General features: G+C 42.1%; 1 protein-coding gene across 1 annotated transcript in view; it reads right to left on the bottom strand.

Annotated features, from left to right (window-relative positions):
- Positions 1-25,611, bottom strand: part of DPP10 (dipeptidyl peptidase like 10) — a 304,433-nt gene that overhangs the window by 52,461 nt on the left and 226,361 nt on the right. The window contains exon 8 of the mRNA XM_068407227.1: positions 3,523-3,643. Within this exon, the coding sequence (XP_068263328.1) occupies positions 3,523-3,643 (121 nt within the window). The remainder of the gene's footprint in view (positions 1-3,522; positions 3,644-25,611) is intronic.

Consider the following 25,611-nt stretch of genomic DNA (forward strand, 5'->3'; position numbering starts at 1 on the left):
TACAAAACTACTTAAATTGTCAATGGAGACTCTCCAAAATGCTAATCAGATTCTAAAAGTTTTGAAGCGGTTTAATGGGTTGAATTACATAAGGTTAGGTGCAATGAAGCTGAATCCCATATTCAAAGTCATATATTCTGGGTCATGCTTCTCTCCCTGGCTGGATAACTGAAACCTTTTACACAGGAGAACAGCAGAGAATGAATGGTGAATATCAGATAGCAAAGATCAAAATTGTTCTTGTTTTAAAATTTTACTCTTTGTATTCAAACAAGGTTATTCACACAAAGAAAAGCTATTCCCAAATGCTTGTGTAAGGTAAAATGCTAATAACAAACTCCTGCAAATGATAAAAGAAAACAAATGAGGTCAAAAGGAGGAACAGTTCTGAATTCAACTGAAAACCTCTTAACTTCATCTGGACAATATTCAGCCTGCTCAGCTTCTGATGCTATTAAAAACATTACTGAAAGTACAGAACTGCTCTAACTTAAACAATGGTTAATAGGAAAGCAGCAGTACATTCATTTGTGCCAACAGACTGTGGTCCTCCAACATGTACAAACAGAATTCCCTTTTACCCCAACTTTAATTATGTATACTGTGGAGAAAAGCCCACTGCCTGTCTGACTGCACCCCTAGGAAACCAAAGAGTTCTCTGTAAGTCAGGAAATGCAACAGCTATTTGGGCCAGGGATTAAAAAACTAGGAAAAGAATGGGCAAAAATCACTTAAGGAAGGCTTTAGGACATGTATCAGGAGAAAGGCTTTGGGATGCGTACCACTTCCCACATATTTCAGAAACTTTCTAGTCCCAGACTGGACACCTTTTGCTTTCCCTTCTCATGACAAAGGTACGTGTATAGCTGTAGAGACAGGGAATAAGAAGAACAAACTAGGGCAGTAACTGATGTGGAGGTATAAGATACTTGGATGAATACACTTGGCTTCCTTTTCAAAAAAGAGGAAGCAGGCTTGTGGCCCTTCTGAAAATCAGCCCTGTATGTGACCTATGTATCCATGTGTTCACAGGTAAAAATCACCCATAGAACATATGAAGAGGTCTGTGTTTTGTTGTCAGCTAAAGAAGTCTTGTGAGGCTTTAAAGCCTTTCAGACCCCAAACATTAATTAATAAAATGTGTCTGTAGGAAGGATGGGCACACAAAGAGAAGCAGGAGCATCACCTCAGACAAGCATCATTGCTGTTATTGTGCTAGCTGCTCCTGTTCCTTCCGAGTTACCCCATTTTCTTTTTCTGTTCATCATGAAATATTTCCAGCTTAAAGGAACAGACATTTGTTTTATCAACAGCTTTGTTGATCTTTAAAACAAATGAAATTATAAAAAATCCACATCGACCTCTTTCAGATACATAGGAAAGCTGAAATATAAAAAAATTAGCATATTGGCATGTTTCAAATAAAAGAAATTAGTTTTGATTCTCTTTACTTCCTAAATGTAGATCTCATAAATGCAGAGGTCCAAATCACATAAAACCCCTGACATTTCTTCCATTAAAATATGTCTTAAACTTCTATCTGTATAATTTTAGATGGGGTCTACTCCACCCCTTCCAGACAGCTCAAATAAAATGCCTGGCAAATATCAGAACTGATCAGTTGCATCAGGCAACCTTTTGTGGTCCCTTCCAACCTGAATTATCCTACGAAATCCTTATGATACTTTGCAGACTGGAAAGGAATGTTTTTTAAAGAATCTCATATTCCATTTTGAATATGAGACTTGAATATACTCCACTCTATTCTGTGGAGTAGAGCTGTATAATGATCCTTCATTATGTCATTCACCGCAGCTCCATGCTGCCCCCAGCTGCACCCCAAAGAGAAAAGAAACACAAGCTGCCCTCTTCTGAACAGGTGACCTCAAAAGGCTTGCAGAATTGCTGCCAGAGTTGCCTTGTTGCATCCATGACTCTGACTCTTACTAACTTAACTTTGTTTTAGCAAACACTCTATATACTATTATCAACTTCAATGAGCTACATATGCTTAAATTCTTCAATTTACTTGCAGCCATGTTAGATTTGAAGAATATGAAGTGCACATAAAATGATATTCCATCCCTTCGCCCTTAAGTTTTGAAATGTGCTGATACATTAAAGAATTTCAAAACATTAATAGAAACCTTGGAAGTGTGTATTTATCAGACACAGGCATTTATATGGCTAAGGGATGCAAACTACCATTCTAGTTTCAGTTTACTTGGGCAGAGATTTTAAAAAATATTTATATGAGCTATCTGCTCATAACTAATGAAATCCCACGAGGAAGATCATTTCTAAGGGCCCCACTGAAGTTTCTTGCTATATGCCGTAAAACCATTGCTAAAAAAACACTCTGCCCTGCAAAACTCCACATAGGAGAAGCTGCATACTTCAGGTAACTGAGTATTTAACACTGAGCTATTTATCCATAAAACTAATGAATCTCATAGAAAGAATAACTGAAATGTGTATTAATTTTAAGCTCTTGTATCAGATGGATAATCTACTCCCATTTTTTAATGTATTATTGTGTTAAAAGCATTTTGGGTACAGAGAGAAACATCCTATGGTACTATGCAGAAGATGGCTTCAGAAGCCAGAGGATATCACAGACTCGGCTGCCCTCCACTCCATTTAGGCAGTGGTTTCCAGCAACAGCAAGTTTTCCAGGAGTCTAGCCCAGGTTGATTAAAGCCAAAGCAGCAGCCACTGTTGAGGTAAGTTATAATACTTTTTGATCTTGTCAAAACACTCAAATTGGATTTAAGCATGTTCTTAAATTCAAGCACAATGTTAACTGCCTGGCTTGAGGGGCTGGAGGCTCTCGTGAGTTATGCTAACACACAGCACAATAACCACCACTTAGTCTGAAGGAGAGTGATTTTAAAAAAAAAAAAAAAAAAAAAAAAAGAGTGAGGCACCGGGCAGTATCATCTTTGATCTCCTTTCGCTATGTCCAGCAGTAAAAAAGAAAACGTAGCCAGTTCTGCTTCTACACTACGATTCTTCTGTGCCTTCTTCTACTAGGATGCTTTAACTGTAAATAGATTGGCACTGTTGTTTACACAAGCAACAAACCCAGTCCTTTCCCTCCTCACTTGCACTGTAAACCCAGAATAGCTCCAAAGGTATGAATAGAGTTATTCTAGATAAGCAAAACAGAGAGTGCTTAGTTTTATTTGAACAGCTCTATTTGAAAAGCCAGCCCCACTGAAGCTGGTAGTAAAATCCCACATCAAGATTTCACTACTATGGCATTTTTTACATACTGCCTAGTCTTCATAATACGTTTTAGTTGAAAATAAATTAATCTTTCTCAGAAAATACTGTTATATGCAAAACAGCAGTCAATACAAATTACAAATAGATACAAAGGCAATTTTGCAAGAAAATGAGAAGGCGAAGAAGCAAAAACAACCTTAGACAGCATTTTCTGAAATGAATAGATTTGTGCCATTGGGTCCATACAAGAACTTCTCATCTGTTTTAATATATAGATATATTTGTCCGGCTTACCTTCATACAACCAGTCTGCAATTCCATTAAAAATAATTCCTTCTTTTCCTGAAGATGTCAGGCGCAACGAGCTACTCTTTACATCAGGCTGATAGTAGATGTTATTCTCAAAAATATAAATCTGGATGAGGTAAGAGGGACGGAGAGAAAAAAGAACATTTTGGTAGATTGAATGAATGTTCAGCAATGAATATGTAATTTCCTCAGGCTCAGAACAGTCTACAGAATAATTCAGCATGAGTTTTCACCAACATTGGCTTCATATTTCCTTTTATTATCAATTTGGACAAACTAAGCAAACTTTTCATACTTATGCCAAGCCAAATTCTTCTTTTGAAATTGTCTTCTCAGCTGAAATGTTTCGATTCACTTTAAGAAATATTATTACATTCCTCAGAATCATACAGGAGACAAGTTTTATAACACTTGAATAGATAAAGAAATTTTGCATTAATTCCATTCTATCTAATAAAATCATCTATTTTTCTAGCTGTGAAATTAGACACACTTCTGCCAGTACATACAGTGCAGTACATTCATCATAAATGTAAGTTACAGCTTTATACCACGGTGTGAGAACTTACAGGAAAACCAAAAATAAATAGCAGACTGCTGTTAACTTCTCTCAGCTTGCCGACACTATTTCTGACTCCGACATACAAATATTTTACTCCAAGTGTGCTATAAAAATGCCCTTTATTTTCAAGCCTAGGCTTGTCCTTCTTTTCCTGCGAGTAGCAGACAAGACAGACAGTCCTTTCCTCCTTCACTGCCACTTCTCAGCCTTCTCTGCTTTTCTTTCCCTGCTCACTTTGTTGCAAAGGATTTCAAGTTCACTAATTTTGTGAGACTGAGCTCCAGGCTCCATGACTAAGTGCAATAAAAGAAAGATAAAGGGCAGGGGGGAGAAAAAAAGGGAAAAAAAGAATAACAACAGACTTTGGAGGAGTACAGGGATGGCAAAAAAGGCAGGAGACAAATACAGCCATGATGAGGAAGGTTTATGACATGGAAATCCTTATGTACTCAGACGTATGCTCCAACGGGCTACACGTCTGCCTTTCTCCTGTCACCCAGGAGACCTTTGAGCACTTCACTGCACCACAATTTAGGTACACGTTGTCCCAAACTTCTTCATTGGCACTATCTTTCCCAGTCCGGGTTAATAAGAAACAAACATCAGAGATACTAACAAGCCAAAAGGTACAGACGGGTATAAAACACAGAATCACAGCTACCAGCATTTCCTGTAATAACGCTCTTAATCCTTTTTGTCTGTACTCCTGCATACTCTTTTTCCTGAGTTGTCAATGCCTGTCACTAGACTCTTATTTCAGCTATAATCGTCTCAGAGTTGTAGCCTTTTTCTTTACTTTATTGTTAAATTACAATGGTCACATATGTCCTTGCACAGCTTAACAATAGAATCAAACCAATATCAATATTATGCACCAAACTCGATTCACATTAAGAAAATGCAGCTAAGAGCACTAGAGAAGCAACACACAATAGAAATTTTTGTACCATGATTTCATCAGTGTAAATTGATGTAGAGTCTCAGGCACTGCTAACATGAAGTAAATATATTTCCACCAAAGACCATTTTAAAAGCCTCGTCATTTATCATTCTCTCATACTTCTACGACAAATGACTTATGGGAAAATACTAACCAGAGAGCAAAGTATTATTATCACTATTACTGCTGTTCTCTTTGCTTCTAAATTACCATCTGAAATAGATTTCCCTATGAGTCCCCAAACTAATGGCATTTCTTGATTTTTAACAGTAGCCACTTTGTGATTTCTGCTGCAGAAAGCAATAAAGCTGAGGTTTTTTTTTTCATACCATGAGCAGTGCAATGATTTTAACCATTACGGGGAATCAAGGGTGACTTGGAACAAAGTACTTTTTGGTCAGAAATTCAAAACTCAGCAGTGAGTTCAAAACTGAAGTGAAAATAGTTGATCCAGTTTGAATAATCCAAAATGTACTGATCAGTAATTACATTTATAGTTTTATAAATAATATTTGCTACAGTTGAGAATTTATGGGAAGCTGAGGTATGACTCAGCATTAACACCAAAAGAAAACAAACATTAGAGAAAGCTGGACATATCAAGCTTTTGAAATAATATCAACAAACACTTCTTGTCAGTGTATATTTCCACAGTAAAAATGTACTACTTTTCCTAAGGTAAAAGAAACAGATACAAGTAATAACAAGGCATGGCCAATTGCTTAAACAAGGAAAATACAATAATTTAGCCAAGTACTTGCTATTTAAGTGAACTAAAAATATTCCTATCAGACTAAATTACAGATAGCATAAGTAGTGGAAACCACTCTATCGACCATTGCTTAGTAAGGAGCAATTTCTTACAGTCGACAATCTCTTCTAATATCAACATCTGCTTTCAGATTACAAAAAAAGCCCACTAGATCAAATGATTCTATTTCATTTAAGCCTCTTTAATTAAACGAGCTCAATCTAATTCATTTTTGAAGATCAGAAGTATCATTTTTGCTTCTCACCCCCCTTTTCAGGACGTTTGCATTTTTAATGGTGAAGATACCTGGAGTGTCTAGTTTCTGGAATGAAAAGCTTTCAATTAAAGCCATCATTGCCAGTCAAAGTACAGGATTAAGATCTACTTGTTTTATGAGTGAACCATGACAAGGTCTGTAATCCTGTTGTCATTAGTTAGCAGGCATTGCTAATTCCATTTGACACATTTCAGATAAGTAAATATCTAAGAAGGAATACTCACTGTTGTGCCACTGATTGCTGGCTTCCTCAGCTTTATCCCCCATTCCTTTCATAAAGTGGCTTTGTTTCCATCCTTAACCAGTTCTCAGCCACCCTCTGAACATCCCCACAATCCTCTTAGTCTGCTCTGTCACCTGAAGTTTCCCTTCTCTTCTCATATCTTGTGACACGTGTTCTTTCAACTTTGAAAGCTCCCCCAAAGAGCAATGTTTTTCTTTACCATACACATTGGAACATTTTAAGCTTCTTGGAAAAACCACCTAGTGTCTCTCTTCCTAGCAAGCCTTGAGCTCATTGCTAACTTGAATTTAACATTAAAAATGATGAATTTATGTTCCTTTGCAAAACATTTATGGAATACAACCATTCATGTTCCTCCGCATAACTAAACAGCATGTAAACGCACATCAATGATTTAGGGTTGGCGCACTGGCAAGTATCGCTCTGCACTGCCTGCAGCATTTTGAAAGATCAATATCCCCATGCTTGAGGCTGTATAAAAGCATCTCAGAAAGATTCACCACTATGGTTAGTCATTTAATCTCATCTGTAATTTTGAATACTTGTTATATTTCAGGGGGTGCCATTTACCACGTGGACCCCACAAAGCACTGTTTGTCCTGACAGGAATGGTTTTGTGCACATTTCCTACACTCATGCTGCCTAACCGCTGCAGTCAGGACTGCATTCCCCTCCATTCCTGAACAGGCCAAAGCACTCATCTGTAATTATTTAACTCGTTCACCTCTTGGAAATAAGGACTTGGGAGTTAAAATGTTGATTTCTGCAGCAAAACAGGCAGCAGAGTTGTAATAGGAGTGACAACATTATCGTGAAGGCTACTAGTAGTGGCCTGAGAGGCTCTTTGCTTTGCTCTCTAAATCCAGGCTGTGGATTCAATTAAGCACAAGTACTTTGTGTAGCCACAAAAAACAATCTCCCATCTGACATTACTGCCAAAGCAATGCAGCCAGGAAAGACATTTCTAAAAGGCATGCTCTTTGTGAATTATTCTTCCCAGCATTATATGGTGCAAATGTACTTCATACATAACTCTAAAAATACAAAATTTTAACAGATCACCGCTTGAAATTGATTTTGTTTACAAGACAGTGAACAGATCTTGCTCGCTGTTGTCTAGCATTTGCACATACAACACTGACCAGCACCTAAGCGTCTTGGCTTCGTGTCCCTCTGAAATAGCCGTGACTAGAAGCAGCATGTCCACAACAACTATGGTTTTACCAAAGCGTAGTGAACTGGGCTTTTTCTCCCTGGTTAGTGCTCAGCTCCCCTTTGCATGCTGTGGCCACGACACCGTTCCATGCTCCTCCTGCTGCAAGAGGTGTGCCAAATGTGAAGTGGCTTTAGGAGGAAAATGGACACTGGATTTATTTTATGTGGATTATCACAAGCTCACCAACTAAGAGTAGAAATGGAACTATTCCTCAGCTGAAACATGCAAAAAATCCTACACCGGGCCCCAGAAGCAGAGGAAGGCCTTAAACATAATGGTCAAACACTCCCCTCCCTGCAAAACACCCAAGTTCCTTTTCTTTGGTTCATACATTTTTAGCTTTCTTGCTCCATTTAAACATCGCCACCAATGCTTTCTGACAAAAACAGTATCCTCCTTACAGTTCAACTTCATGCTGCACTAAAATATATTTCCAAGCTTCTATTTCAAAAACACAAAGAGTAGATGGATGTTTTTATTTTTTAGGCAGCAGCTGCTGATGATGATTAGTTGCAGTACAGCAATATTTTGAGAGCCACAATTTGGTCTTTAAAATTGAGTGAAAGAGAGAGCAAGTGGCTGTGAGAGAGCCCGAACTACTACTTTTTCTACAACAGAGACTTAAACTCTCAAATACTGCAAGGTAGATAGCAAATCACGATGCTGGAATAAAAATTATTGATCAAAACAAAAAATTATTCTTGGAGTAGAATCTTTCAAATACATGTGCCTAAAATCCTGACTCCAGTAAGCAAAACCAAACACACGCACAAAGGTTTCCAGGGTGGGGACTTCACATACTTCATCACTTTGTATATTGTGTTTTGGGCAATGTCACATAAACCAAAAATTTCCCTTGCTAGTCTATCTCCACTCAGGCATTTGGGAGTAAGTAAAGGTAAAAGCACTTTTCTTAGTATACACTTGGGTCTAATTACTACATCATAAGTACTAAAATGTTGACTGTAACTACTGAATCTTCCAAAAACTGCTAAAAGAGGAGCTGCTAACCGTGTATCAGACAGGTGTTCTCATGAATACACCAGTGGCTTTGTGCCCAAAACGTTTTCACAGCTTTTAGGCATGACGATAAGAAAATAAATTGAAAAAGGCACAAAGTGGAACCAGGCTATGCTATCTTATATGAAAATTATTGTTATGCTTTTTTAACCTCTTCACCACCTATTTCCCAAGTATTTTTAAAGTATTTAAAATTATTTTTTAGCTAAGACCCTTAGCTAGTAATGCTGTAAATGGGGATAAATATCAAAATCTATGGACTTCAAAATTATTTTTTATTTTCTTGGAGATTTTGCACAGCTAATCACATCATGCCTTAAACCAAATGAAGAAAAAAACATGGCATTTCTTTAATTATTTTATTAAGTATTTTCCAATTAATGAAAAACATCTGCAAGAATGTTTTGGATTAGTGAGAGATTAATTCTTGATAATGATCACATTTATTTCAACTCACTGTGAAGAATTTGAAGCTCTGCTTGCTCTAATGTTCTAGTTACAGCACTAATCCTTCTCCTTCTTGCACATCTGTCAGCCTCTAAACTATTTTTTCATAAACCTTCTTCTAAATTAATTTCTTCCAAAACACTTATTTATTGTTTGCAATATGTTTCACAATTACATGCTTTTATTTCAGGCTGAGGTCTTAAGCAGAGCACCCAGTCCGAGCAGTTAGTTCCAGATGGCAGACAGCTGTGAAAACAGAGACATCTAATCCCACAGCTGAACAGCAAACCCAGTGCCAATAGCTGGAGAGGCCCCCTGTGTGTCTTTAATCATTTCAAACACTACAGGCAGAGAAAAGCCACTAAATTACAGAAAAACACTCCACTTTTTCCCTTTAGGTGCTCCACTGAAGCCTTCTGCATGGGCATACCCACACTCAATCACTCCTCTGATTGCAGGGTAGCGTATCGGCAACAGTTCAATCTTTTTACTCACCAGTTGGGCAGCAGCAGCAGTTTGCCTGGAGCTGCGTGGAGGTCACCATGCGATTGCTTACCCTGCACACATGCAGCAAGTGTGTGCGGAGCAGGGCTTTGAGCTCTCTACCAAAGCAGGGGCGGCTTCTCTACCAGAGGCTGCCAGCAGTCAGTTAGCCCTGGCAGTTGAGACAGGGTCACTACCAGATATTTGCACGTGTCCTAGAAATTCATCCAGACACCAAAGTTCAGCCTTGTACTTATATCCAAAATCCCCATTTTCTTCAGGTGGAAGAGAAACAGAGCTGCAGCCCTTGCTGACAAAACCTGTCTCCTTCCCTGGAACCAGTCATCAGTCTCACTTGCAGAGAAAAGCTGCCAGAGAGGCAAAATTCTGTCAAACCTGACATTAAGGAGGTAGATTTAACAATCTAGCATTAGTCCTTTCTCTTATGCATGGATAAACTTATTTTTGTATGAATATGATAAGGTAGCTTACCATACAACAAGTTCTTAAAACAGATTATACAAACACTAACTGTATAATGGAACCATCTTGGGTCTAGAAGCAACATCACTCACTCATGTCATGCTTTGCCCAGGCTGAAGTACGTCTCTCCGCTCTGGACCACAACCAAGTACTTGTTGGCCTGTGTCACACTTAGTCATCTCCGTTTAGCCCATGCCCAGGGCTAAACAATAACCAGTTGTTCTATACTAGTGTAGCGTGGCCAGAGTTTAAAAGCCATGAGAAGGTACTGCTGTCCCCTAATGCACAAGTTTTCAGATCCCCAGTCTAATACTTTGACATTACCTGATATGAAATGATAGCAGAAGTCACTAACAACAAACAAATAAAACAGAAGAAAATCAGTTAGCACAGCCTTTAAAATTGTCTTTACATTTATCACAGGGAAAACTTGGACACCTATCCCATGATGGTTAATATATCAAGGTCTCATTTTCCTAACAATGAGTGAATTTTTATAATTAACCCTCCAGAGTTTGAGCGTGGCAGATTTGTTTGACTTCCTGATTGATACCATCAGCACAAATAGCTTTTTCCATCAATAATAACAGAAATACGTAATGCAAACTGTAAGTGTCAGTGGGCTTTGCAGCCACGATTTACCCTTAAATAAGCTTTAACAGCTCCTGAAACTAGCTTTTCAAGATAAAAATTTAATACCCAGAGTCCAGCACCTTATCTTGAAGGAAAGAAATGGTGGAGTGTGACTAATGGCATGGTTTGTCATTACATGGATTCATCAGGACAAACACCTAGTTCAAGGAAGGTGCCAAACAAACGCCAAAGCTACTGAGCAGTAGCTGTATCAATACACCTTCAGTTAAAAAAAAAAAATCTGTACAAGCAGCACTGGTCTCTTCCTGTACAGGTGAATGTCCTACCTGGGAAACGAGGAAATTATCAGATTCTTCCACAGACTCTCTGACCAACAAATATATAAATAACCATTCCAACTTGGAACTTCAGTGCTCCCCACTTAATACCCCAGATAATACGACAGTCTTCCTTATTTTTCACGTAGGGAATATGATCTACAACAAGACTAAGGAATTTCTGATTATGCCCAGAAGGAGACCTTCAGGCATTCAGGAAATGCTGCTGTCAGCAGAACTCCAGCAGTTGCTCATGACAGTGCTAAAGACGTCAACCTAAAGCATCTTCAGGCAGGCCATCTGTGGCTATATTCCTGTGTGACTGTGGCAAGTACATACAGTTCACCACTCTTTGGACTAGCACAGGTGTCTTCAGAGCCCAGCGTTCTATGTAACAGACCACTCAACTGCACTTTTTGCTCTATGCAGAGGGGTAAGTATTTTTACTTATGCAAAACCAAGTGTCATCCTGTGCACCCACACAGAGATAGTCTGGCTAAGCAGCTAACTCCACCATCATCATGGCCGATAGCTATATCTCAGCATAGGATCTATCAGACTTCTTCATTTCCTAAGGATACAGCAAAATTCCATCCCTCCTTCTTGTGAGACTGCCAGCTAATTAGTTGGATAATTAATTCTTCAAAAGCTTCAAGATGTTTTTCCATCTGGGCTTGCCTCTTACCATTTGTTCTGTCTCCTGTCTTACCAAACATTAACTAGGGCCAAATCCAACTGCCCTTAGATTAGTCACTAAAATTTGTGAAATTGTGATGAAACACATGAAACATCTGAAACAGATGAAATATGTTTTCTTGCTAACTGTTAAGACAAAGAATATGAGCTATTCATTAGACAGAAGAAAGTCAAATAAAGAATACTTTTTTAGTTGATCAGCAGATTTTGTACTTTGCTCTTCAGAGATCAAACCATGACTTCTCCGGTTTCAGGTTCACTATTAAGTTGGCACAGCACTACTTTGCAGTTTAACCTCATACTGGGAAGAGAAAGAAGATCCCACAACACACGCAGCAGCTGTATTTCTCCTAGTCCTGAGTTCATGTTGGAGCATGCAGGGGAGCAAAACACACAGCAATGGGGCAATCATGGAATAGAATCACAGAACCATAGAATCATACAGGTTGGAAAAGACCCTTAAAATCATCGAGTCCAACTGTTAATCTAACACTGCCCAGTCAACCTCTAAACCATTGTCTCAGTTTAGTCCACACCCAGGGCTAAACAATAACCAGCTGTTCTCTTACCCAATCTCCCCTCCCCAACTGAGAAAGAGAATTGGGAAAAGGAGGGAGACTCAAAGGCTGAAATTTAAACAGATTTAATAAATAAGAAAAACAACATCAATACTAATACAAAAGACACAAAATTATACTCAGCTCATAGAGTGATGGCAAGTCCCTCCAGGGACAGTAACCATTGAAAAGAGCAGAGCAAAGAGCCCACCCCTCCCCAGCAGCTTTCCCATTTATAGTGAACCTGACATTAATGATATAGAACACACCTGTGGGCCAGACTGGGGCAGCTGCCCTGGATTTAACTGCTAATGGCCTTGATCACCACCCCACAGCTGGCCACAAACAGAAAAAAAAAAAAAAAAAGTAACAGAAAAATGATTCTATAAATTTTATCCTTGCAAAACCAGGACAACCATGTCCCTAAGAATAAGAATAACTTGTTATGCTACATAGACCACAGCTAAAGGAGTGCAGTATGTAAGTACAGTTTAAATAGCTTTCATATAGCCAGTTTAACCAGCAGTTAACTAGCAGTTAAAACCCAGAGTCAAAGATCCTGGCACAGAGCCCTCACACATAAATTTTACGAGGAAAAATTAGCTTGAATCTACATAGTTTGATCAAAACTTGCTTGGCCGTATTTATACTGCATGATAATATGTATGTGTACATACATATTTTTTTTTTTCTATATATATATATATATCCAAAAAGTCAATGTTCTCTGTTTCTTGAACAACATGCTGCTCCATATGCAAAGTTCAGCACAAACAAGGATCTTAAATAAGTGGTATCTTAAATGAAATAATTAATTTAAAAATTATTTTTGAGTGATTTTTAGGAAAAAAAAAGCGGATTCAATTCCTACTGCTGTTTTCACCACAATTATGGAAAATGCAGATATCTGTGCACTTCCTTTGATTTGTAAATAATATCGGATCTAACTTTGGATTACAGGAAGAAATTAAAATCAAACCTCTGCATCCACACGGAAATCATTTGGTTGAGGTTTTTCAACATTGGCTGTCAAGATTACAAGTCTGGTTTTCATTTAAGTACTTAACATATTTGTTACCACTTTCTGGTTCACAGATCTGAAAAATTATAGAAATAGCTCCATTTCAGAAACCTACTATTAGTTTTCACCAATTTAAAAAATACTGCAAATCAGCCATAGTATTTGTCAATGCATTACCATTACAAATAAATACCTTTCTTGGCATCTTCTCTACTGCTGTTCATCATCCTCCAAAGCTCTGATAGACACTTTTTTTCTAATAGAGCCACTGATTACGTTATTTGTAGTCACAGTGTAAAGTCTGTTCTCTTTCTCAAGTCCAAACTGAACAAACATTTTCTTGTCATCTATGATTTCACTTACTATACTCCTGGGACTTACAGACTTAAATTGGGATTGCCAGACCATTATTACATCCACTGCTACAGAAGATGAGTACCCCTTTCTGCCCTTTTCCCTTGCCAAAATCTCATTTAGTTGAAGCAGCTTCCTACTGAAGAACAAGGTGTGCTTAAGATTATGTGTCAATGCAACAACAGTACTAGTGCTATTTTCTTTTTTCCCCTCTCACAGGAAACAAAAATACTCATTTAGGGAAGAAAACACTTTCTAACATCATCCAGACGAACTGGACATACAACTTTATATAGGAACTGTTGTTTATTATACCCAGTTAGAAGTTTCATGATGGCAATCCAAACCTCCTGTTCCGTATCAAAGCTCCTCTACGGCCAACAGCTACAGGGCACATGCTGCAGTGAGCCACAGGAATCCTTCAGGTCTCTATTTGATTGCAGGAAAGCAGTGGCTTTTCCTGTGTTCTGTGATGAACTGTGGTTGTGATGCCATTTGGCTTGTTTCTACCTACAGCTTGAGACTCAACACTCATCTTCAAAATAACTCTGCTGAATAAAGTGCTGGCACAGGGGTCACTCAAGCTGCTCATAGGCTGCATGCATGGTAAGGATGATGGGTACACCACCAATCTTCCTGTGGCAATGCACTATATATGGGTGTTTCCAAGTTAGGTGTCGATTTACTGTTCCATACATGTGAAAGTGAGATCCGTTGTATACAAAATCACATGGACAAACCAGATTTCTAAGGGGTACTTTGCACATATTGGCAAAGTAGCAAGGTAAAAGGTACTCAGTATCTGCCTTTCTTGCCCATGGTAACAAGCTGTGGAAGAAGCTCCATGGTAATGAACTGAGACTTCACTGGTGTGACTGATTAGTCTACTGATGTCTTTCTTACAGGTCCTGCAGTGATTTCCAAAACCAAAGAGATTTGCTTTATTTTGGATAATATAAAACACAGGAAAGTGGCTTATAAAGCTTTTATAAGTGTGAATTTTGGATGGTTAGATTATTCATTAGTGACTTTGTCAATTACAATTACACAGACTTTTTCCAAAATTCTTTTTTTTCCACATCTTACAAATTTTCTATACAGATCACGTATGTTACAGGATGATAATTTGAAGGAAAGTTTTATGGAATTGTATTGCACAGCACCTTTATGTTATATCCGTTTCCCCTACATTGTATCTGTAGTCTATTTAGATTGTGAACTCCCAGGGACAGGGATTGCAGGCTAAAATGTCCGATACAGTTTGCAATACGGCTGCTTTGCAAGTCTCCAGTAGTGCAGAATGGCTCTGATCTCCTCTCTGCAGATTTTTTTCTTTTGCAGGTCAATCTATACTGACTTACTCCAGCTCTTACCCCATCGTTCCATGCGCACCACAGAGCACTAAATTATGCAGATACTGGGCACAGCAGGCACCACCAGCTACCGCAGCAAAGCATGGCAGTAGACAAAAATCTACCCTTATATGATCTATGTTTCAAAATCATCAATTGCAAATGAGGCAGAAAATAAATAATAGATAATAACAAAATTATGATAATTGTAATCAATAATAACTATATTCACTCTTAAAGGTACCAACTTTCTAAAGATTGTGATTGACCTAGGCATGAATTTTCACAGGGCAAGCTTTCAGACCTTCAGATTATGTGCTGTACTTAAGGCAGAGAGAAAGTAGTTGTTGATCAGTATGAAACATGGAGACCTCAAAACACATACATCCCAACATCATATACTGCCTTTTTTATTTTTTATCAGTTACAATATATTAATTTTAGTTTTGCAGTCATCAAGTTGCCACACATAGCATGAACAACAGACTAGAACACTGAAGCACCACTTTTCTGCTGTCTAGATTAATGCCACTGCATCACAGTAATGTGTTAGCATAATCGTTTCTGAATAACTGCAAACAATCTACAAGGCTATTATATTTAATTGCTATTTAGGTAGTTTATAAATGTACTGTAAACAATAGCAAGGATGCACTCATAATGCAGCTATGAGATTAGTTACTAATGTCATGGAATAAACCAGGCCGTGAACTCACAGAGTATCAGCAACTCCATGATAACTCTGATGTTTATGTCCTTGATTTCCAATAAAAGTGAGGAAGCATTGGCCTCTTTTGTTTAGGCACACATTAATTATGTTGCCTTTCCAATGATATTGGATCATGACGTTCACTAAATTCACACTCTGCCTAATCCTATGATAACTTACTCATGAGTGCAAACATTGTCCTATATGTTATACAAACAAAATCACATATAGTATATGAACTATGACCTATGCAAAAAGATACTTTATAAATCTTTGTGATTGCACAGAAGATTACAGTAAGACTGCCTTGCCCCCAAGCTAATAGTCTGGATCTACTGCTTCCTCCCCGTGGAGCTGCCTGAAGAACTACACTGCCTTCAGGACTGTGCAAAATGTCTTTGAGGGACTGGACTGCTCAGTCCTTTGGTCTTCGTCCGTGCAAGTGATGTGTATAACAGACTTGCACAGTTATAGGTAACTATAAACAGTGTATGCTCAGGAACTCACACTCCTTGCTCCTTGCATTTACTGATAGCTTCTGACTAATGAACCAGCATGGAAGAGCGTGGACAGAAATGTCACTCTTAGGTGCCTGGGTTGCTCCTACAGACTTATAATAAAATAATAATCTTCCCGTAATGTAAAATCTTTTAAAATTATCTCTGGTATTTCGAAGGCTCATCTCACACTGATATCAAGCATTCAATTACACCCAGACTGATCAATCTGTAACAGAAGCTAAAATGAACAACTTTCAACCTAGTTACTCTGGAAGAAAAAAAGGCAATGATGGGAGACAGGAAAATATCTAAGATAACTGTCTGGACTGGGTGCCGGAGGAGGAATTTTCTCTGTTTTCTTTGACAATATGTAAGAAAGTAGTGTCCTAACAGCAAGGACCAAAGTAAAAAAAGACAGAACTGAAAATGCTGTGCTATAAAGTCGTATTTACATTTTCTACTATTCTTACGGTAATAGATGAACCCCAAGAACTTTGTACATTATTCAAATGTTGAAGTAGACCAGGATGCCTGTGAGCATCTTCTACATGAGAAACCCAAGCAGGGTTTAACACTGAGATGTGTCCTCTCAGCTACTACTGCTCACCCAGCCTATCTTGTCACATGGTACACATGCCTTTGTCTCCCCACTGTGCACACTGTTCACACAGTGCACAGTTGTCTTTACGATGGGGCAACATTTTAGTGGATGACATCTACCTGTAGAGACTCAACGGCCATTTACCACTTCACACAGACAGGGCATTCAATGCAAGAAAGCCAGTTTGTCTTAAAATATCTCGTTAGGAATGTGACAAATAGGAATGAGAAAATTGTGACTAACTCTTATAATAGCATTTTTGTTGTTTGGGACAGTTCAGTCTGTGAAGCAACACTTGAAAATAACTGTTTGCTTTCTTTCCACACAAAACTTCTGTTTCTGTAAACGCACTGGCATCTGCCATAAACAGTGAAGTAAAAACGTGCAGTGTTCTGCAATACTAGCTCTATGACCAAGTAATCCCTATTAGTCACTACTGATCAAGCCCTGCTCATATACATGACATTTATATAAGCACATGAATACTATTAGTGTACTACTTCTTCACTACACCCTAGCCCCAACTAAAGTGATAAATACTTTGATCTGCAAAGGTTTCTGTTTTCCTCATTAATGCTGCTTCCACCAGCTTAAAACAGACCTTTCTAATACCAGTTTGCTTCCACAAAAGTGAGAGTTTTAAGTGTTGGCTGATTCCAGGTCCTTCAGCCTTCTTTCCTCCCTGCCAATCAATGCTTCATTTTCTCTTACAAATCAACAATACTGTACAATAAGCTGATTTATTAATCCTTATTCTCCAGGGCTGTCCTGGCCTTGAAGCTGTCAGTGAATATACACTCCCCACAACTACACCTCCACAAGCAGCCCTCTGCATTTCACTGTCTGGCTCAGGCTGAGTCAGCATGGAAGCCTAAGTCACTTTAACACAGTGCAGCAGGAGTTTAATCTGCTCTGATCCTTGAGTGCAAACACAGCGGGGAAGTCATAACCCCATTGCAGGCAAAGAAAAACCATGCAAGGACATTTATGGGTTGGTGATGATGGAATTTAATGTCTCTTTTTCAAGAAGGACTTGGCTAAAATTTAAACGCGGGCGATTTAAACGCGGTGAAACCAGAACAAACAGCTGACAGCGGCGGCAGCAGCGAAAGCGGCGGCAGCAGCGAAAGCGGCGGCAGCGACTCGAGGTTAGTGCGGGGGCGAGGGCAACATCGGGCTTAACCGGGCGGTTTTTCGTACTCTGGGCCCCCCTTGAGCCCCCCGCGAGCATCAGCCCTGAGCTGCTTCCCTCTGACCCCGGACCCGGACCCAGAGGTTCCCGGCAACGAATCAGGAGAGGAGGGGGCGTAGCCGGAGGCACCGCGGAGGCACCGCGGGCGATTTAAACGCTCCACCCCCTGTTATCGTTGATAAAGAGCCTCCTGGAGGGCAGGGACTAGTCCCTGGCCAGAGGGAAGAGGGAGAGGGAGACTCAGCAGTGCCTGTGTGAATCTGCAGTGACTGGGTGTGTCCCAGGGCAGGAGAGGCTGCAGCAGTTTGCAGCTCGTTGGGGAGGGCACTGACTCCCTCCCAGTGCACAAGGCGAGGAAGGTGCCAAGGAGCTGTGAACCAGGGGTGCCACCAACAGGTATTTCCCAGCTCAGTGAAAGAACAATGGTATCTACCCGGTGGAAGAAGACCAAAATGGATGTGGGAACCCAGACAGAGCTCCCACGGAAGGAGGCGATGGTGCAGGTTGCAGGCTGCAGGGAATGCTACACCGTCTCTGTGGTGTCAGGGGGCTGTGTGCGCTGTGAGCAAGTAGATGATCTGCTTGGCCGAGCGGCACAACTGCAAAGCCAGGTTGAAAGGCTTCAAGCCGAAGTAGAAAGGCTTAGGAGCATTCGGGAGGCTGAAATGGAGATAGACTGGTGGAGCCAGGCTCTGCCCTCCCTGCAACAAAAATGGGAGCACCTGTCGGAGAGCTCCCAGGATCGAGGGACCACTGTACTCTGCCCCTCTCAGGTGGAAAACGATAACCTAGAGGAGAGGAGTGAGTGGAGGCAAGTCTATGGCCGTGGCAAAAGGCGAGTGCCCTCCTTGCCTACCTTGCCTCCACAGGTGCCTCTGAGCAATAGATATGAAGCCCTAGTGGAATACAGCCGGTCCAATGGGGATGTGGTGGAGAGGCAACCTATATCAGAGGTCCCACCACAGTCAGAAAAACCTGACAGGCCTATAGCTACCTCCTCCACAAGGAAGAAGAGGAGAGTTTTAGTGGTTGGAGACTCCTTCCTAAAGGGATCTGAGGGCCCAATATGCAGAGCTGACCCCCATCACAGGGAGGTCTGCAGCCTGCCTGGAGCCCGAATCAGGGATATCACCAGGAAACTCCCCAACCTGGTGAAGGCCACAGACTACTACCCCCTGCTGATCTTCCAGACAGGTGGGGAAGAAGCTGCATCCCGTAGTCTGAGGGGGATGAAGAAAGACTACAAGGCCCTAGGGCGGTTGGTGAAAGAGTCTGGAGCACAAGTTGTTTTCTCCTCCCTATTTCCATTTTCAGGTGATGACGTGGGATGCAATAGTAGGATTCTCTCTATTAACGCCTGGCTACGAGACTGGTGCTACAGGCAGGGCTTTGGGTTCTTTGATAATGGCTGGTTTTATAAGAAACCAGGCGTGACAGTGATACATGGGAAAGGTTTATGTCGTAGGGGCAAAAGGGTTCTGGGACAGGAATTAGCAGGGCTCATTCGGAGAGCTTTAAACTAGATTCAAAGGGGGATGGGGTGGTAGCTGGGCTTGCACCACTGGGACAATGCTCTAGTGTTGAGGTAGACCAGGAGGCCCCCCATCCCCCTGGGGTGAAATCAGGGGGTGAATCTGGGATGAAATCGGTGTGCCCAGCTCGCTCCCTGAAATGCCTGTACACCAATGCACGCAGCATGGGGAATAAGCAGGAGGAGTTAGAAATCCGTGTTCGGACGGGGGGCTATGATCTAGTGGCAATTACAGAGACTTGGTGGGACGCCTCGCATGACTGGAATGTGGTCATGGATGGCTATGTCCTGTTCAGGAAAGACAGGCCGCTAAGGAGAGGTGGTGGAGTTGCTCTTTATGTGAGTGAGCAGCTAGAATGTATTGAGTTCTGTCCAGGGGCGGATCAGGAGCGAGTTGAGAGTTTGTGGGTGCGAATTAAGGGGCAGGCTGGCAGGGGTGATACTGTTGTGGGTGTCTATTACAGGCCACCTGATCAGGATGAGGAGGGTGATGAGGCCTTCTACAGGCAGCTGAGAGCAGTCTCGCAATTACAGGGCCTGGTTGTTGTGGGGGATTTCAACTACCCTGATATTTGCTGGAAGGCCTACTCAGCCAGCCATCCCCAGTCCAGGAGGTTCCTCCAGTGCGTTGATGATAACTTTCTGATGCAAATGGTGGATGAGCCAACTAGGAGAGGAGCGCTGCTGGATCTGATCCTCACTAACAAGGAGGGTCTGGTTGAAGAGGTGAAGGTTGAGGGCAGCCTTGGTTGTAGCGACCATGAGATGGTAGAGTTCAGGATCTCATGTGGCAGGAACAGAATAGCTAGCAGAATCACAACCCTGAACTTCAGGAGGGCCAACTTTGGCCTTTTCAGGCAATTGCTAGGGGAAATCCCATGGGACAGGGTACTAGAAGGTAAGGGGGCCCAAGATAGTTGGTTAGCATTCAAGGACTGCTTCTTCCGAGCTCAAGATCAGAGCATCCCAACAGGTAGGAAGTCAAGGAAGGGTACCAGGAGACCTGCATGGTTGAACAGGGAACTGCTGGGCAAACTCAAGTGGAAGAAGAGGGTGTACAGATCGTGGAAGGAGGGGCTGGCCACTTGGGAGGAGTATAAGTCTGTTGTCAGAGGATGTAGGGAGGCAAGTAGGAAAGCTAAGGCCTCCTTGGAATTAAACCTTGCAAGAGAGGTCAAGGACAACAGAAAGGGCTTCTTCAAATACATTGCAGGTAAAACCAACACTAGAGGCAATGTAGGCCCACTGATGAATGAGGTGGGGGTCCTGGAGACAGAGGATAAAAAGAAGGCGGAGTTACTGAATGCCTTCTTTGCCTCTGTCTATACTGTTGGAGGCTGTCCTGAGGAGCCCCGGACCCCTGAGGCCTCAGAAGAAGTCAGGATAGAGGAGGAATCTGTCTTGGTTGATGAGGGCTGGGTCAGGGACCAATTAAGCAACCTGGATGTCCATAAATCCATGGGCCCTGATGGGATGCACCCGCGGGTGCTGAGGGAGCTGGCGGAAGTCATCGCTAGGCCACTCTCCATCATCTTTGCTAAGTCGTGGGCAACGGGAGAGGTGCCTGAGGACTGGAGGAAAGCGAATGTCACTCCAGTCTTCAAAAAGGGCAGGAAGGAGGACCCGGGTAACTATAGACCGGTCAGCCTCACCTCCATCCCCGGAAAGGTGATGGAGCAACTTGTTCTTGGTGCTGTCTCTAGGCACATCAAGGATAGGGGGATCATTAGGGGCACTCAGCATGGCTTCACCAACGGGAAGTCTTGCTCAACCAACTTGATAGCCTTTTATGAGGATGTTACCCGGTGGATAGATGATGGTAAAGCTGTGGATGTGGTCTATCTCGATTTCAGTAAAGCGTTTGACACGGTCTCCCACAGCATCCTCGCAGCTAAACTGGGGAAGTGTGGTCTGGATGATCGGGTAGTGAGGTGGATTGTGAACTGGCTGAAGGAAAGAAGCCAGAGAGTAGTGGTCAGCGGGACAGAGTCCAGTTGGAGGTCTGTGTCTAGCGGAGTTCCGCAAGGGTCGGTTCTGGGACCAGTTCTATTCAATATATTCATTAATGACTTGGATGAGGGATTAGAGTGCGCTGTCAGCAAGTTCGCTGATGACACAAAACTGGGAGGAGTGGCTGATGTGCCGGAAGGCTGCGCAGCCATTCAGAGAGACCTGGACAGGCTGGAGAGTTGGGCGGGGAGAAATTTAATGAAATATAACAAGGGCAAGTGTAGAGTCCTGCATCTGGGCAAGAACAACCCCATGTACCAGTACAAGTTGGGGACAGAGCTGTTGGAGACCAGCGTAGGGGAAAGGGACCTGGGGGTCCTAGTGGACAACAGGATGACCATGAGCCAGCAGTGTGACCTTGTGGCCAAGAAGGCCAATGGCATCCTGGGGTGTATTAGAAGGGGTGTGGTCAGCAGGTCAAGAGAGGTTCTCCTCCCCCTCTACTCTGCCCTGGTGAGGCCGCATCTGGAGTATTGTGTCCAGTTCTGGGCCCCTCAGTTCAAGAAGGACAGGGAACTGCTAGAGAGAGTCCAGCGCAGAGCCACAAAGATGATTAAGGGAGTGGAACATCTCCCTTATGAGGAGAGGCTGAGGGAGCTGGGTCTCTTTAGCTTAGAGAAGAGGAGACTGAGGGGTGACCTCATTAATGTTTATAAATATGTAAAGGGCAAGTGTCAAGAGGATGGAGCCAGGCTCTTCTCAGTGACATCCCTTGACAGGACAAGGGGCAATGGGTGCAAGCTGGAGCACAGGAGGTTCCACTTAAATTTGAGGAAAAACTTCTTTACGGTGAGGGTGACTGAACACTGGAACAGGCTGCCCAGAGAGGTTGTGGAGTCTCCTTCTCTGGAGACATTCAAAACCCGCCTGGACGCGTTCCTGTGTGATATGGTCTAGGCAATCCTGCCCCGGCAGGGGGATTGGACTAGATGATCTTTCGAGGTCCCTTCCAATCCCTAACATTCTGTGATTCTGTGTGATTCTGTGAAAATAGAGAGAAAGAGCCTACAAGAGCCTATGACACACTAAAGCTGTGTGGTCGTAATCTGGGGTGTTTTGTTTTTTTTTTTAAATAATAACAAGGACCGTCTACTCCATCTTTACCCATATACTATGGGTATAATCCTAGTTGACTGACGTGAAGAGCCCATTGATCTGAACTGGGCCACGATGTCCTATCTTGACCACTAGAACAAATGAACTAACTTTCAAGGACACATATCATAAGGAAAAAAGGAGATTCAACCCTGCTGAAGAGAGGAGTCACTGCTACTTCCACTGACAGAAACATGACTATATTTTTGATGGATGCTATGTGCCAAATGAGAAAATAAAATGTTATTATACAGCAAGCAGAACCTATCAACAGAAGAGCCAGAGGAACCCTGCCATACAGCTAGAGTTCAGGGGGTTTTGCTGCCAAGCTGTTTTTTTCCCTTTAGCTTGCTCCTAGCTGAACTCTGTAGGCACTGGTACCATCACAGAGACTCAGAAGTCTTCTGCAAGTCTTCTGCAAAAATTTTACAAAAGGTAAATAAGATTTGTGTTTACCATTGGCTAAAACCACCTCTGGCTTAGAACCTGAACCGCAAAGGCATTAGAAATGTCAGTTCTTCAAACTCTTCTGTTTTGACATTTTGGTGCTTTACCATCGTGAATTTTCCCCTTCCTTTTCCCTAGGTGGTAAGGAGGTAATAGAGAAAAGAATATATCTGGTCGTCTTATCTCATAGATAAAACTGACATTTATATTACATGACTTTACCAAAAGATGAATATGAGCAAATTTTCTACCCCATCCTGTTGTATATCGCATCTTTTTTTTTTATATCAAGTATGAAGTGAATAAGCGATTATATGATCCATAGACACAGGTAACCCTGCAATGGTTTTGGGCAGGATTTTGGACTTATCTGAAAATACCGTCCATAATAAAACTTGTTACCTAATCTTTCCTAATTCTGATTAGGAAAAGGTTCAATCAGATTTTGACCTCTCTTCTCATTGACTGTGCATTTAGTTTTTATGGGTGGCTAATCCTAAAGAAATGTAGAATTCTGAAGTATAATTTTCTTGTTTCTGCATTACATAAAGCTATGCAATTTTCACACAAGAAGCACAGCAGTCCTATTTTACAAGCCATTGGACTTGCAGTTAATATCAGCTAACAGACGGAAGTGTGAATATTCAGATATGCTTTGTTACACATACACATGTTGAACAACATGATAGTCAAGATGACAGGGGTGTATTTTCATTGCTCCCTGCAGGCTGCTGCCCAGAAAAGTCCTGATGATTGCTCACAGAATCACAGAATCAATCAGGTTGGAAGAGACCTCTGGGATCATCGAGTCCAACCCTTGCCCTGACACCACCATGTCAACTAGACCATGGCACTAAGTGCCATGTCCAGTCTTTTCTTAAACACATCCAGAGATGGTGACTCCACCACCTCCCTGGGCAGCCCATTCCAATGTCTAATAACCCTTTCGGAGAAGAAATTCTTCCTGATGTCCAACCTGAACCTCCCCTGGCGAAGCTTGAGGCTACGTTCTCTTGTCCTGTTGCTAGTTGCCTGGGAGAAGAGGCCGACTCCCACTTACTACAACCTCCCTTCAGGTAGTTGTAGACTGCAATAAGGTCACCTCTGAGCCTCCTCTTCTCCAGGCTAAACAACCCCAGCTCCCTCAGCCGTTCCTCGTAGGTCAGACCCTCCAGACCCTTCACCAGTTTGGTCGCCCTCCTCTGCACTCGCTCCAACACCTCAACATCTTTCTTGAAGTGCGAGGCCCAGAACTGGACACAGGATTCAAGGTGCGGCCTCACCAGTGCCGAGTACAGAGGGACAATTACTTCCTTAGACCGGCTGGCTACACTATTCCTAATAGAGGCCAGGATGCCATTGGCCTTCTTGGCCACCTGGGCACACTGCTGGCTCATGTTTAGCCGGCTGTCGATCAGCACCCCCAGGTCTCTTTCTGCCGGGCCGCTTTCTAACCACTCTTCCCCCAGCCTGTAGCTCTGCATGGGGTTGTTGTGGCCAAAGTGTAAGACCCGGCACTTGTTCTTGTTGAACCTCACGCCATTGGTCTCGGCCCATCTATCTAACCTGCCCAGATCCCTCTGTAGGGCCTTCCTACCCTCCAGCAGATCGACACTCCCACCCAGCTTGGTGTCATCTGCAAATTTGCTGAGGGTGCATTCAATCCCTACATCTAGATCATCTAGAAAGATATTGAACAGCACCGGCCCCAGAACTGAGCCCTGGGGAACACCGCTAGTGACCGGCCGCCAGTTGGACTTTGCCCCATTCACCACCACTCTCTGGGCTCGGCCATCCAGCCACTTTTTAACCCATCGAAGAGTCCACCCATCCAAGCCCCGCGCAGCCAGTTTGTCTAGGAGGATGCTGTGGGAGACAGTGTCGAATGCCTTACTGAAGTCTAGATAGACTACATCCACAGCCCTGCCCTCATCTACTAAGCGGGTCACTTGTTCTTAGGAGATCAGGTTGGTCAAGCAGGACCTGCCTTTCATGAATCCATGTTGGCTGGCCCCAATGCCCTGATTGTCCTGCATGTGCTGTGTAATGGAACTCAGGATGATCTGTTCCTTCACCTTGCCTGGCACCGAGGTCAGGCTGACAGGCCTATAGTTCCCTGGATCGTCCTTCCGACCCTTCTTGTAGACGGGCTTTACATTTGCTAATTTCCAGTCAGCTGGAACTTCTCCAGTTAACCAGGACTGCCGGTAGATAATAGAGAGTGGTTTGGCAAGTTCATTTGCCAGTTCCTTCAATACTCTGGGGTGAATCCCATCCGGGCCCATAGCCTTGTGGGTGTCCAATATCAAACATGTGGGTCTCCTATCAAACTTGTGTGTCTATACTTGTTTGCATGTGTCTTTATGAGAGACTATGTGTAGATATATACACACACACAAATATCTATGTGAAAAAATAATTCGATTGCTAGCACAAAGATATGTCAAATTTCCAATATATTTGATTACAAAAGAGTTATTGATATGACACTGGATAGAAAAGTGCACTACCTGTGGGCATGGTTTACATGCTGATTCAAATATTAGCTGCATGCTAGAGTAGTGATAATAGAGTAACAATCAGGGAAAGGGGAAAGGAAACATCTTTTATCCTCCTTCTCAATTTACTCACTATAAAGATGCTGGGCCTTTTATTGTTCCACATGAAAAACAGTA

The sequence above is a fragment of the Nyctibius grandis genome, chromosome 9 (assembly GCF_013368605.1).
Source record: "Nyctibius grandis isolate bNycGra1 chromosome 9, bNycGra1.pri, whole genome shotgun sequence".
NCBI lineage: Eukaryota > Metazoa > Chordata > Aves > Nyctibiiformes > Nyctibiidae > Nyctibius > Nyctibius grandis.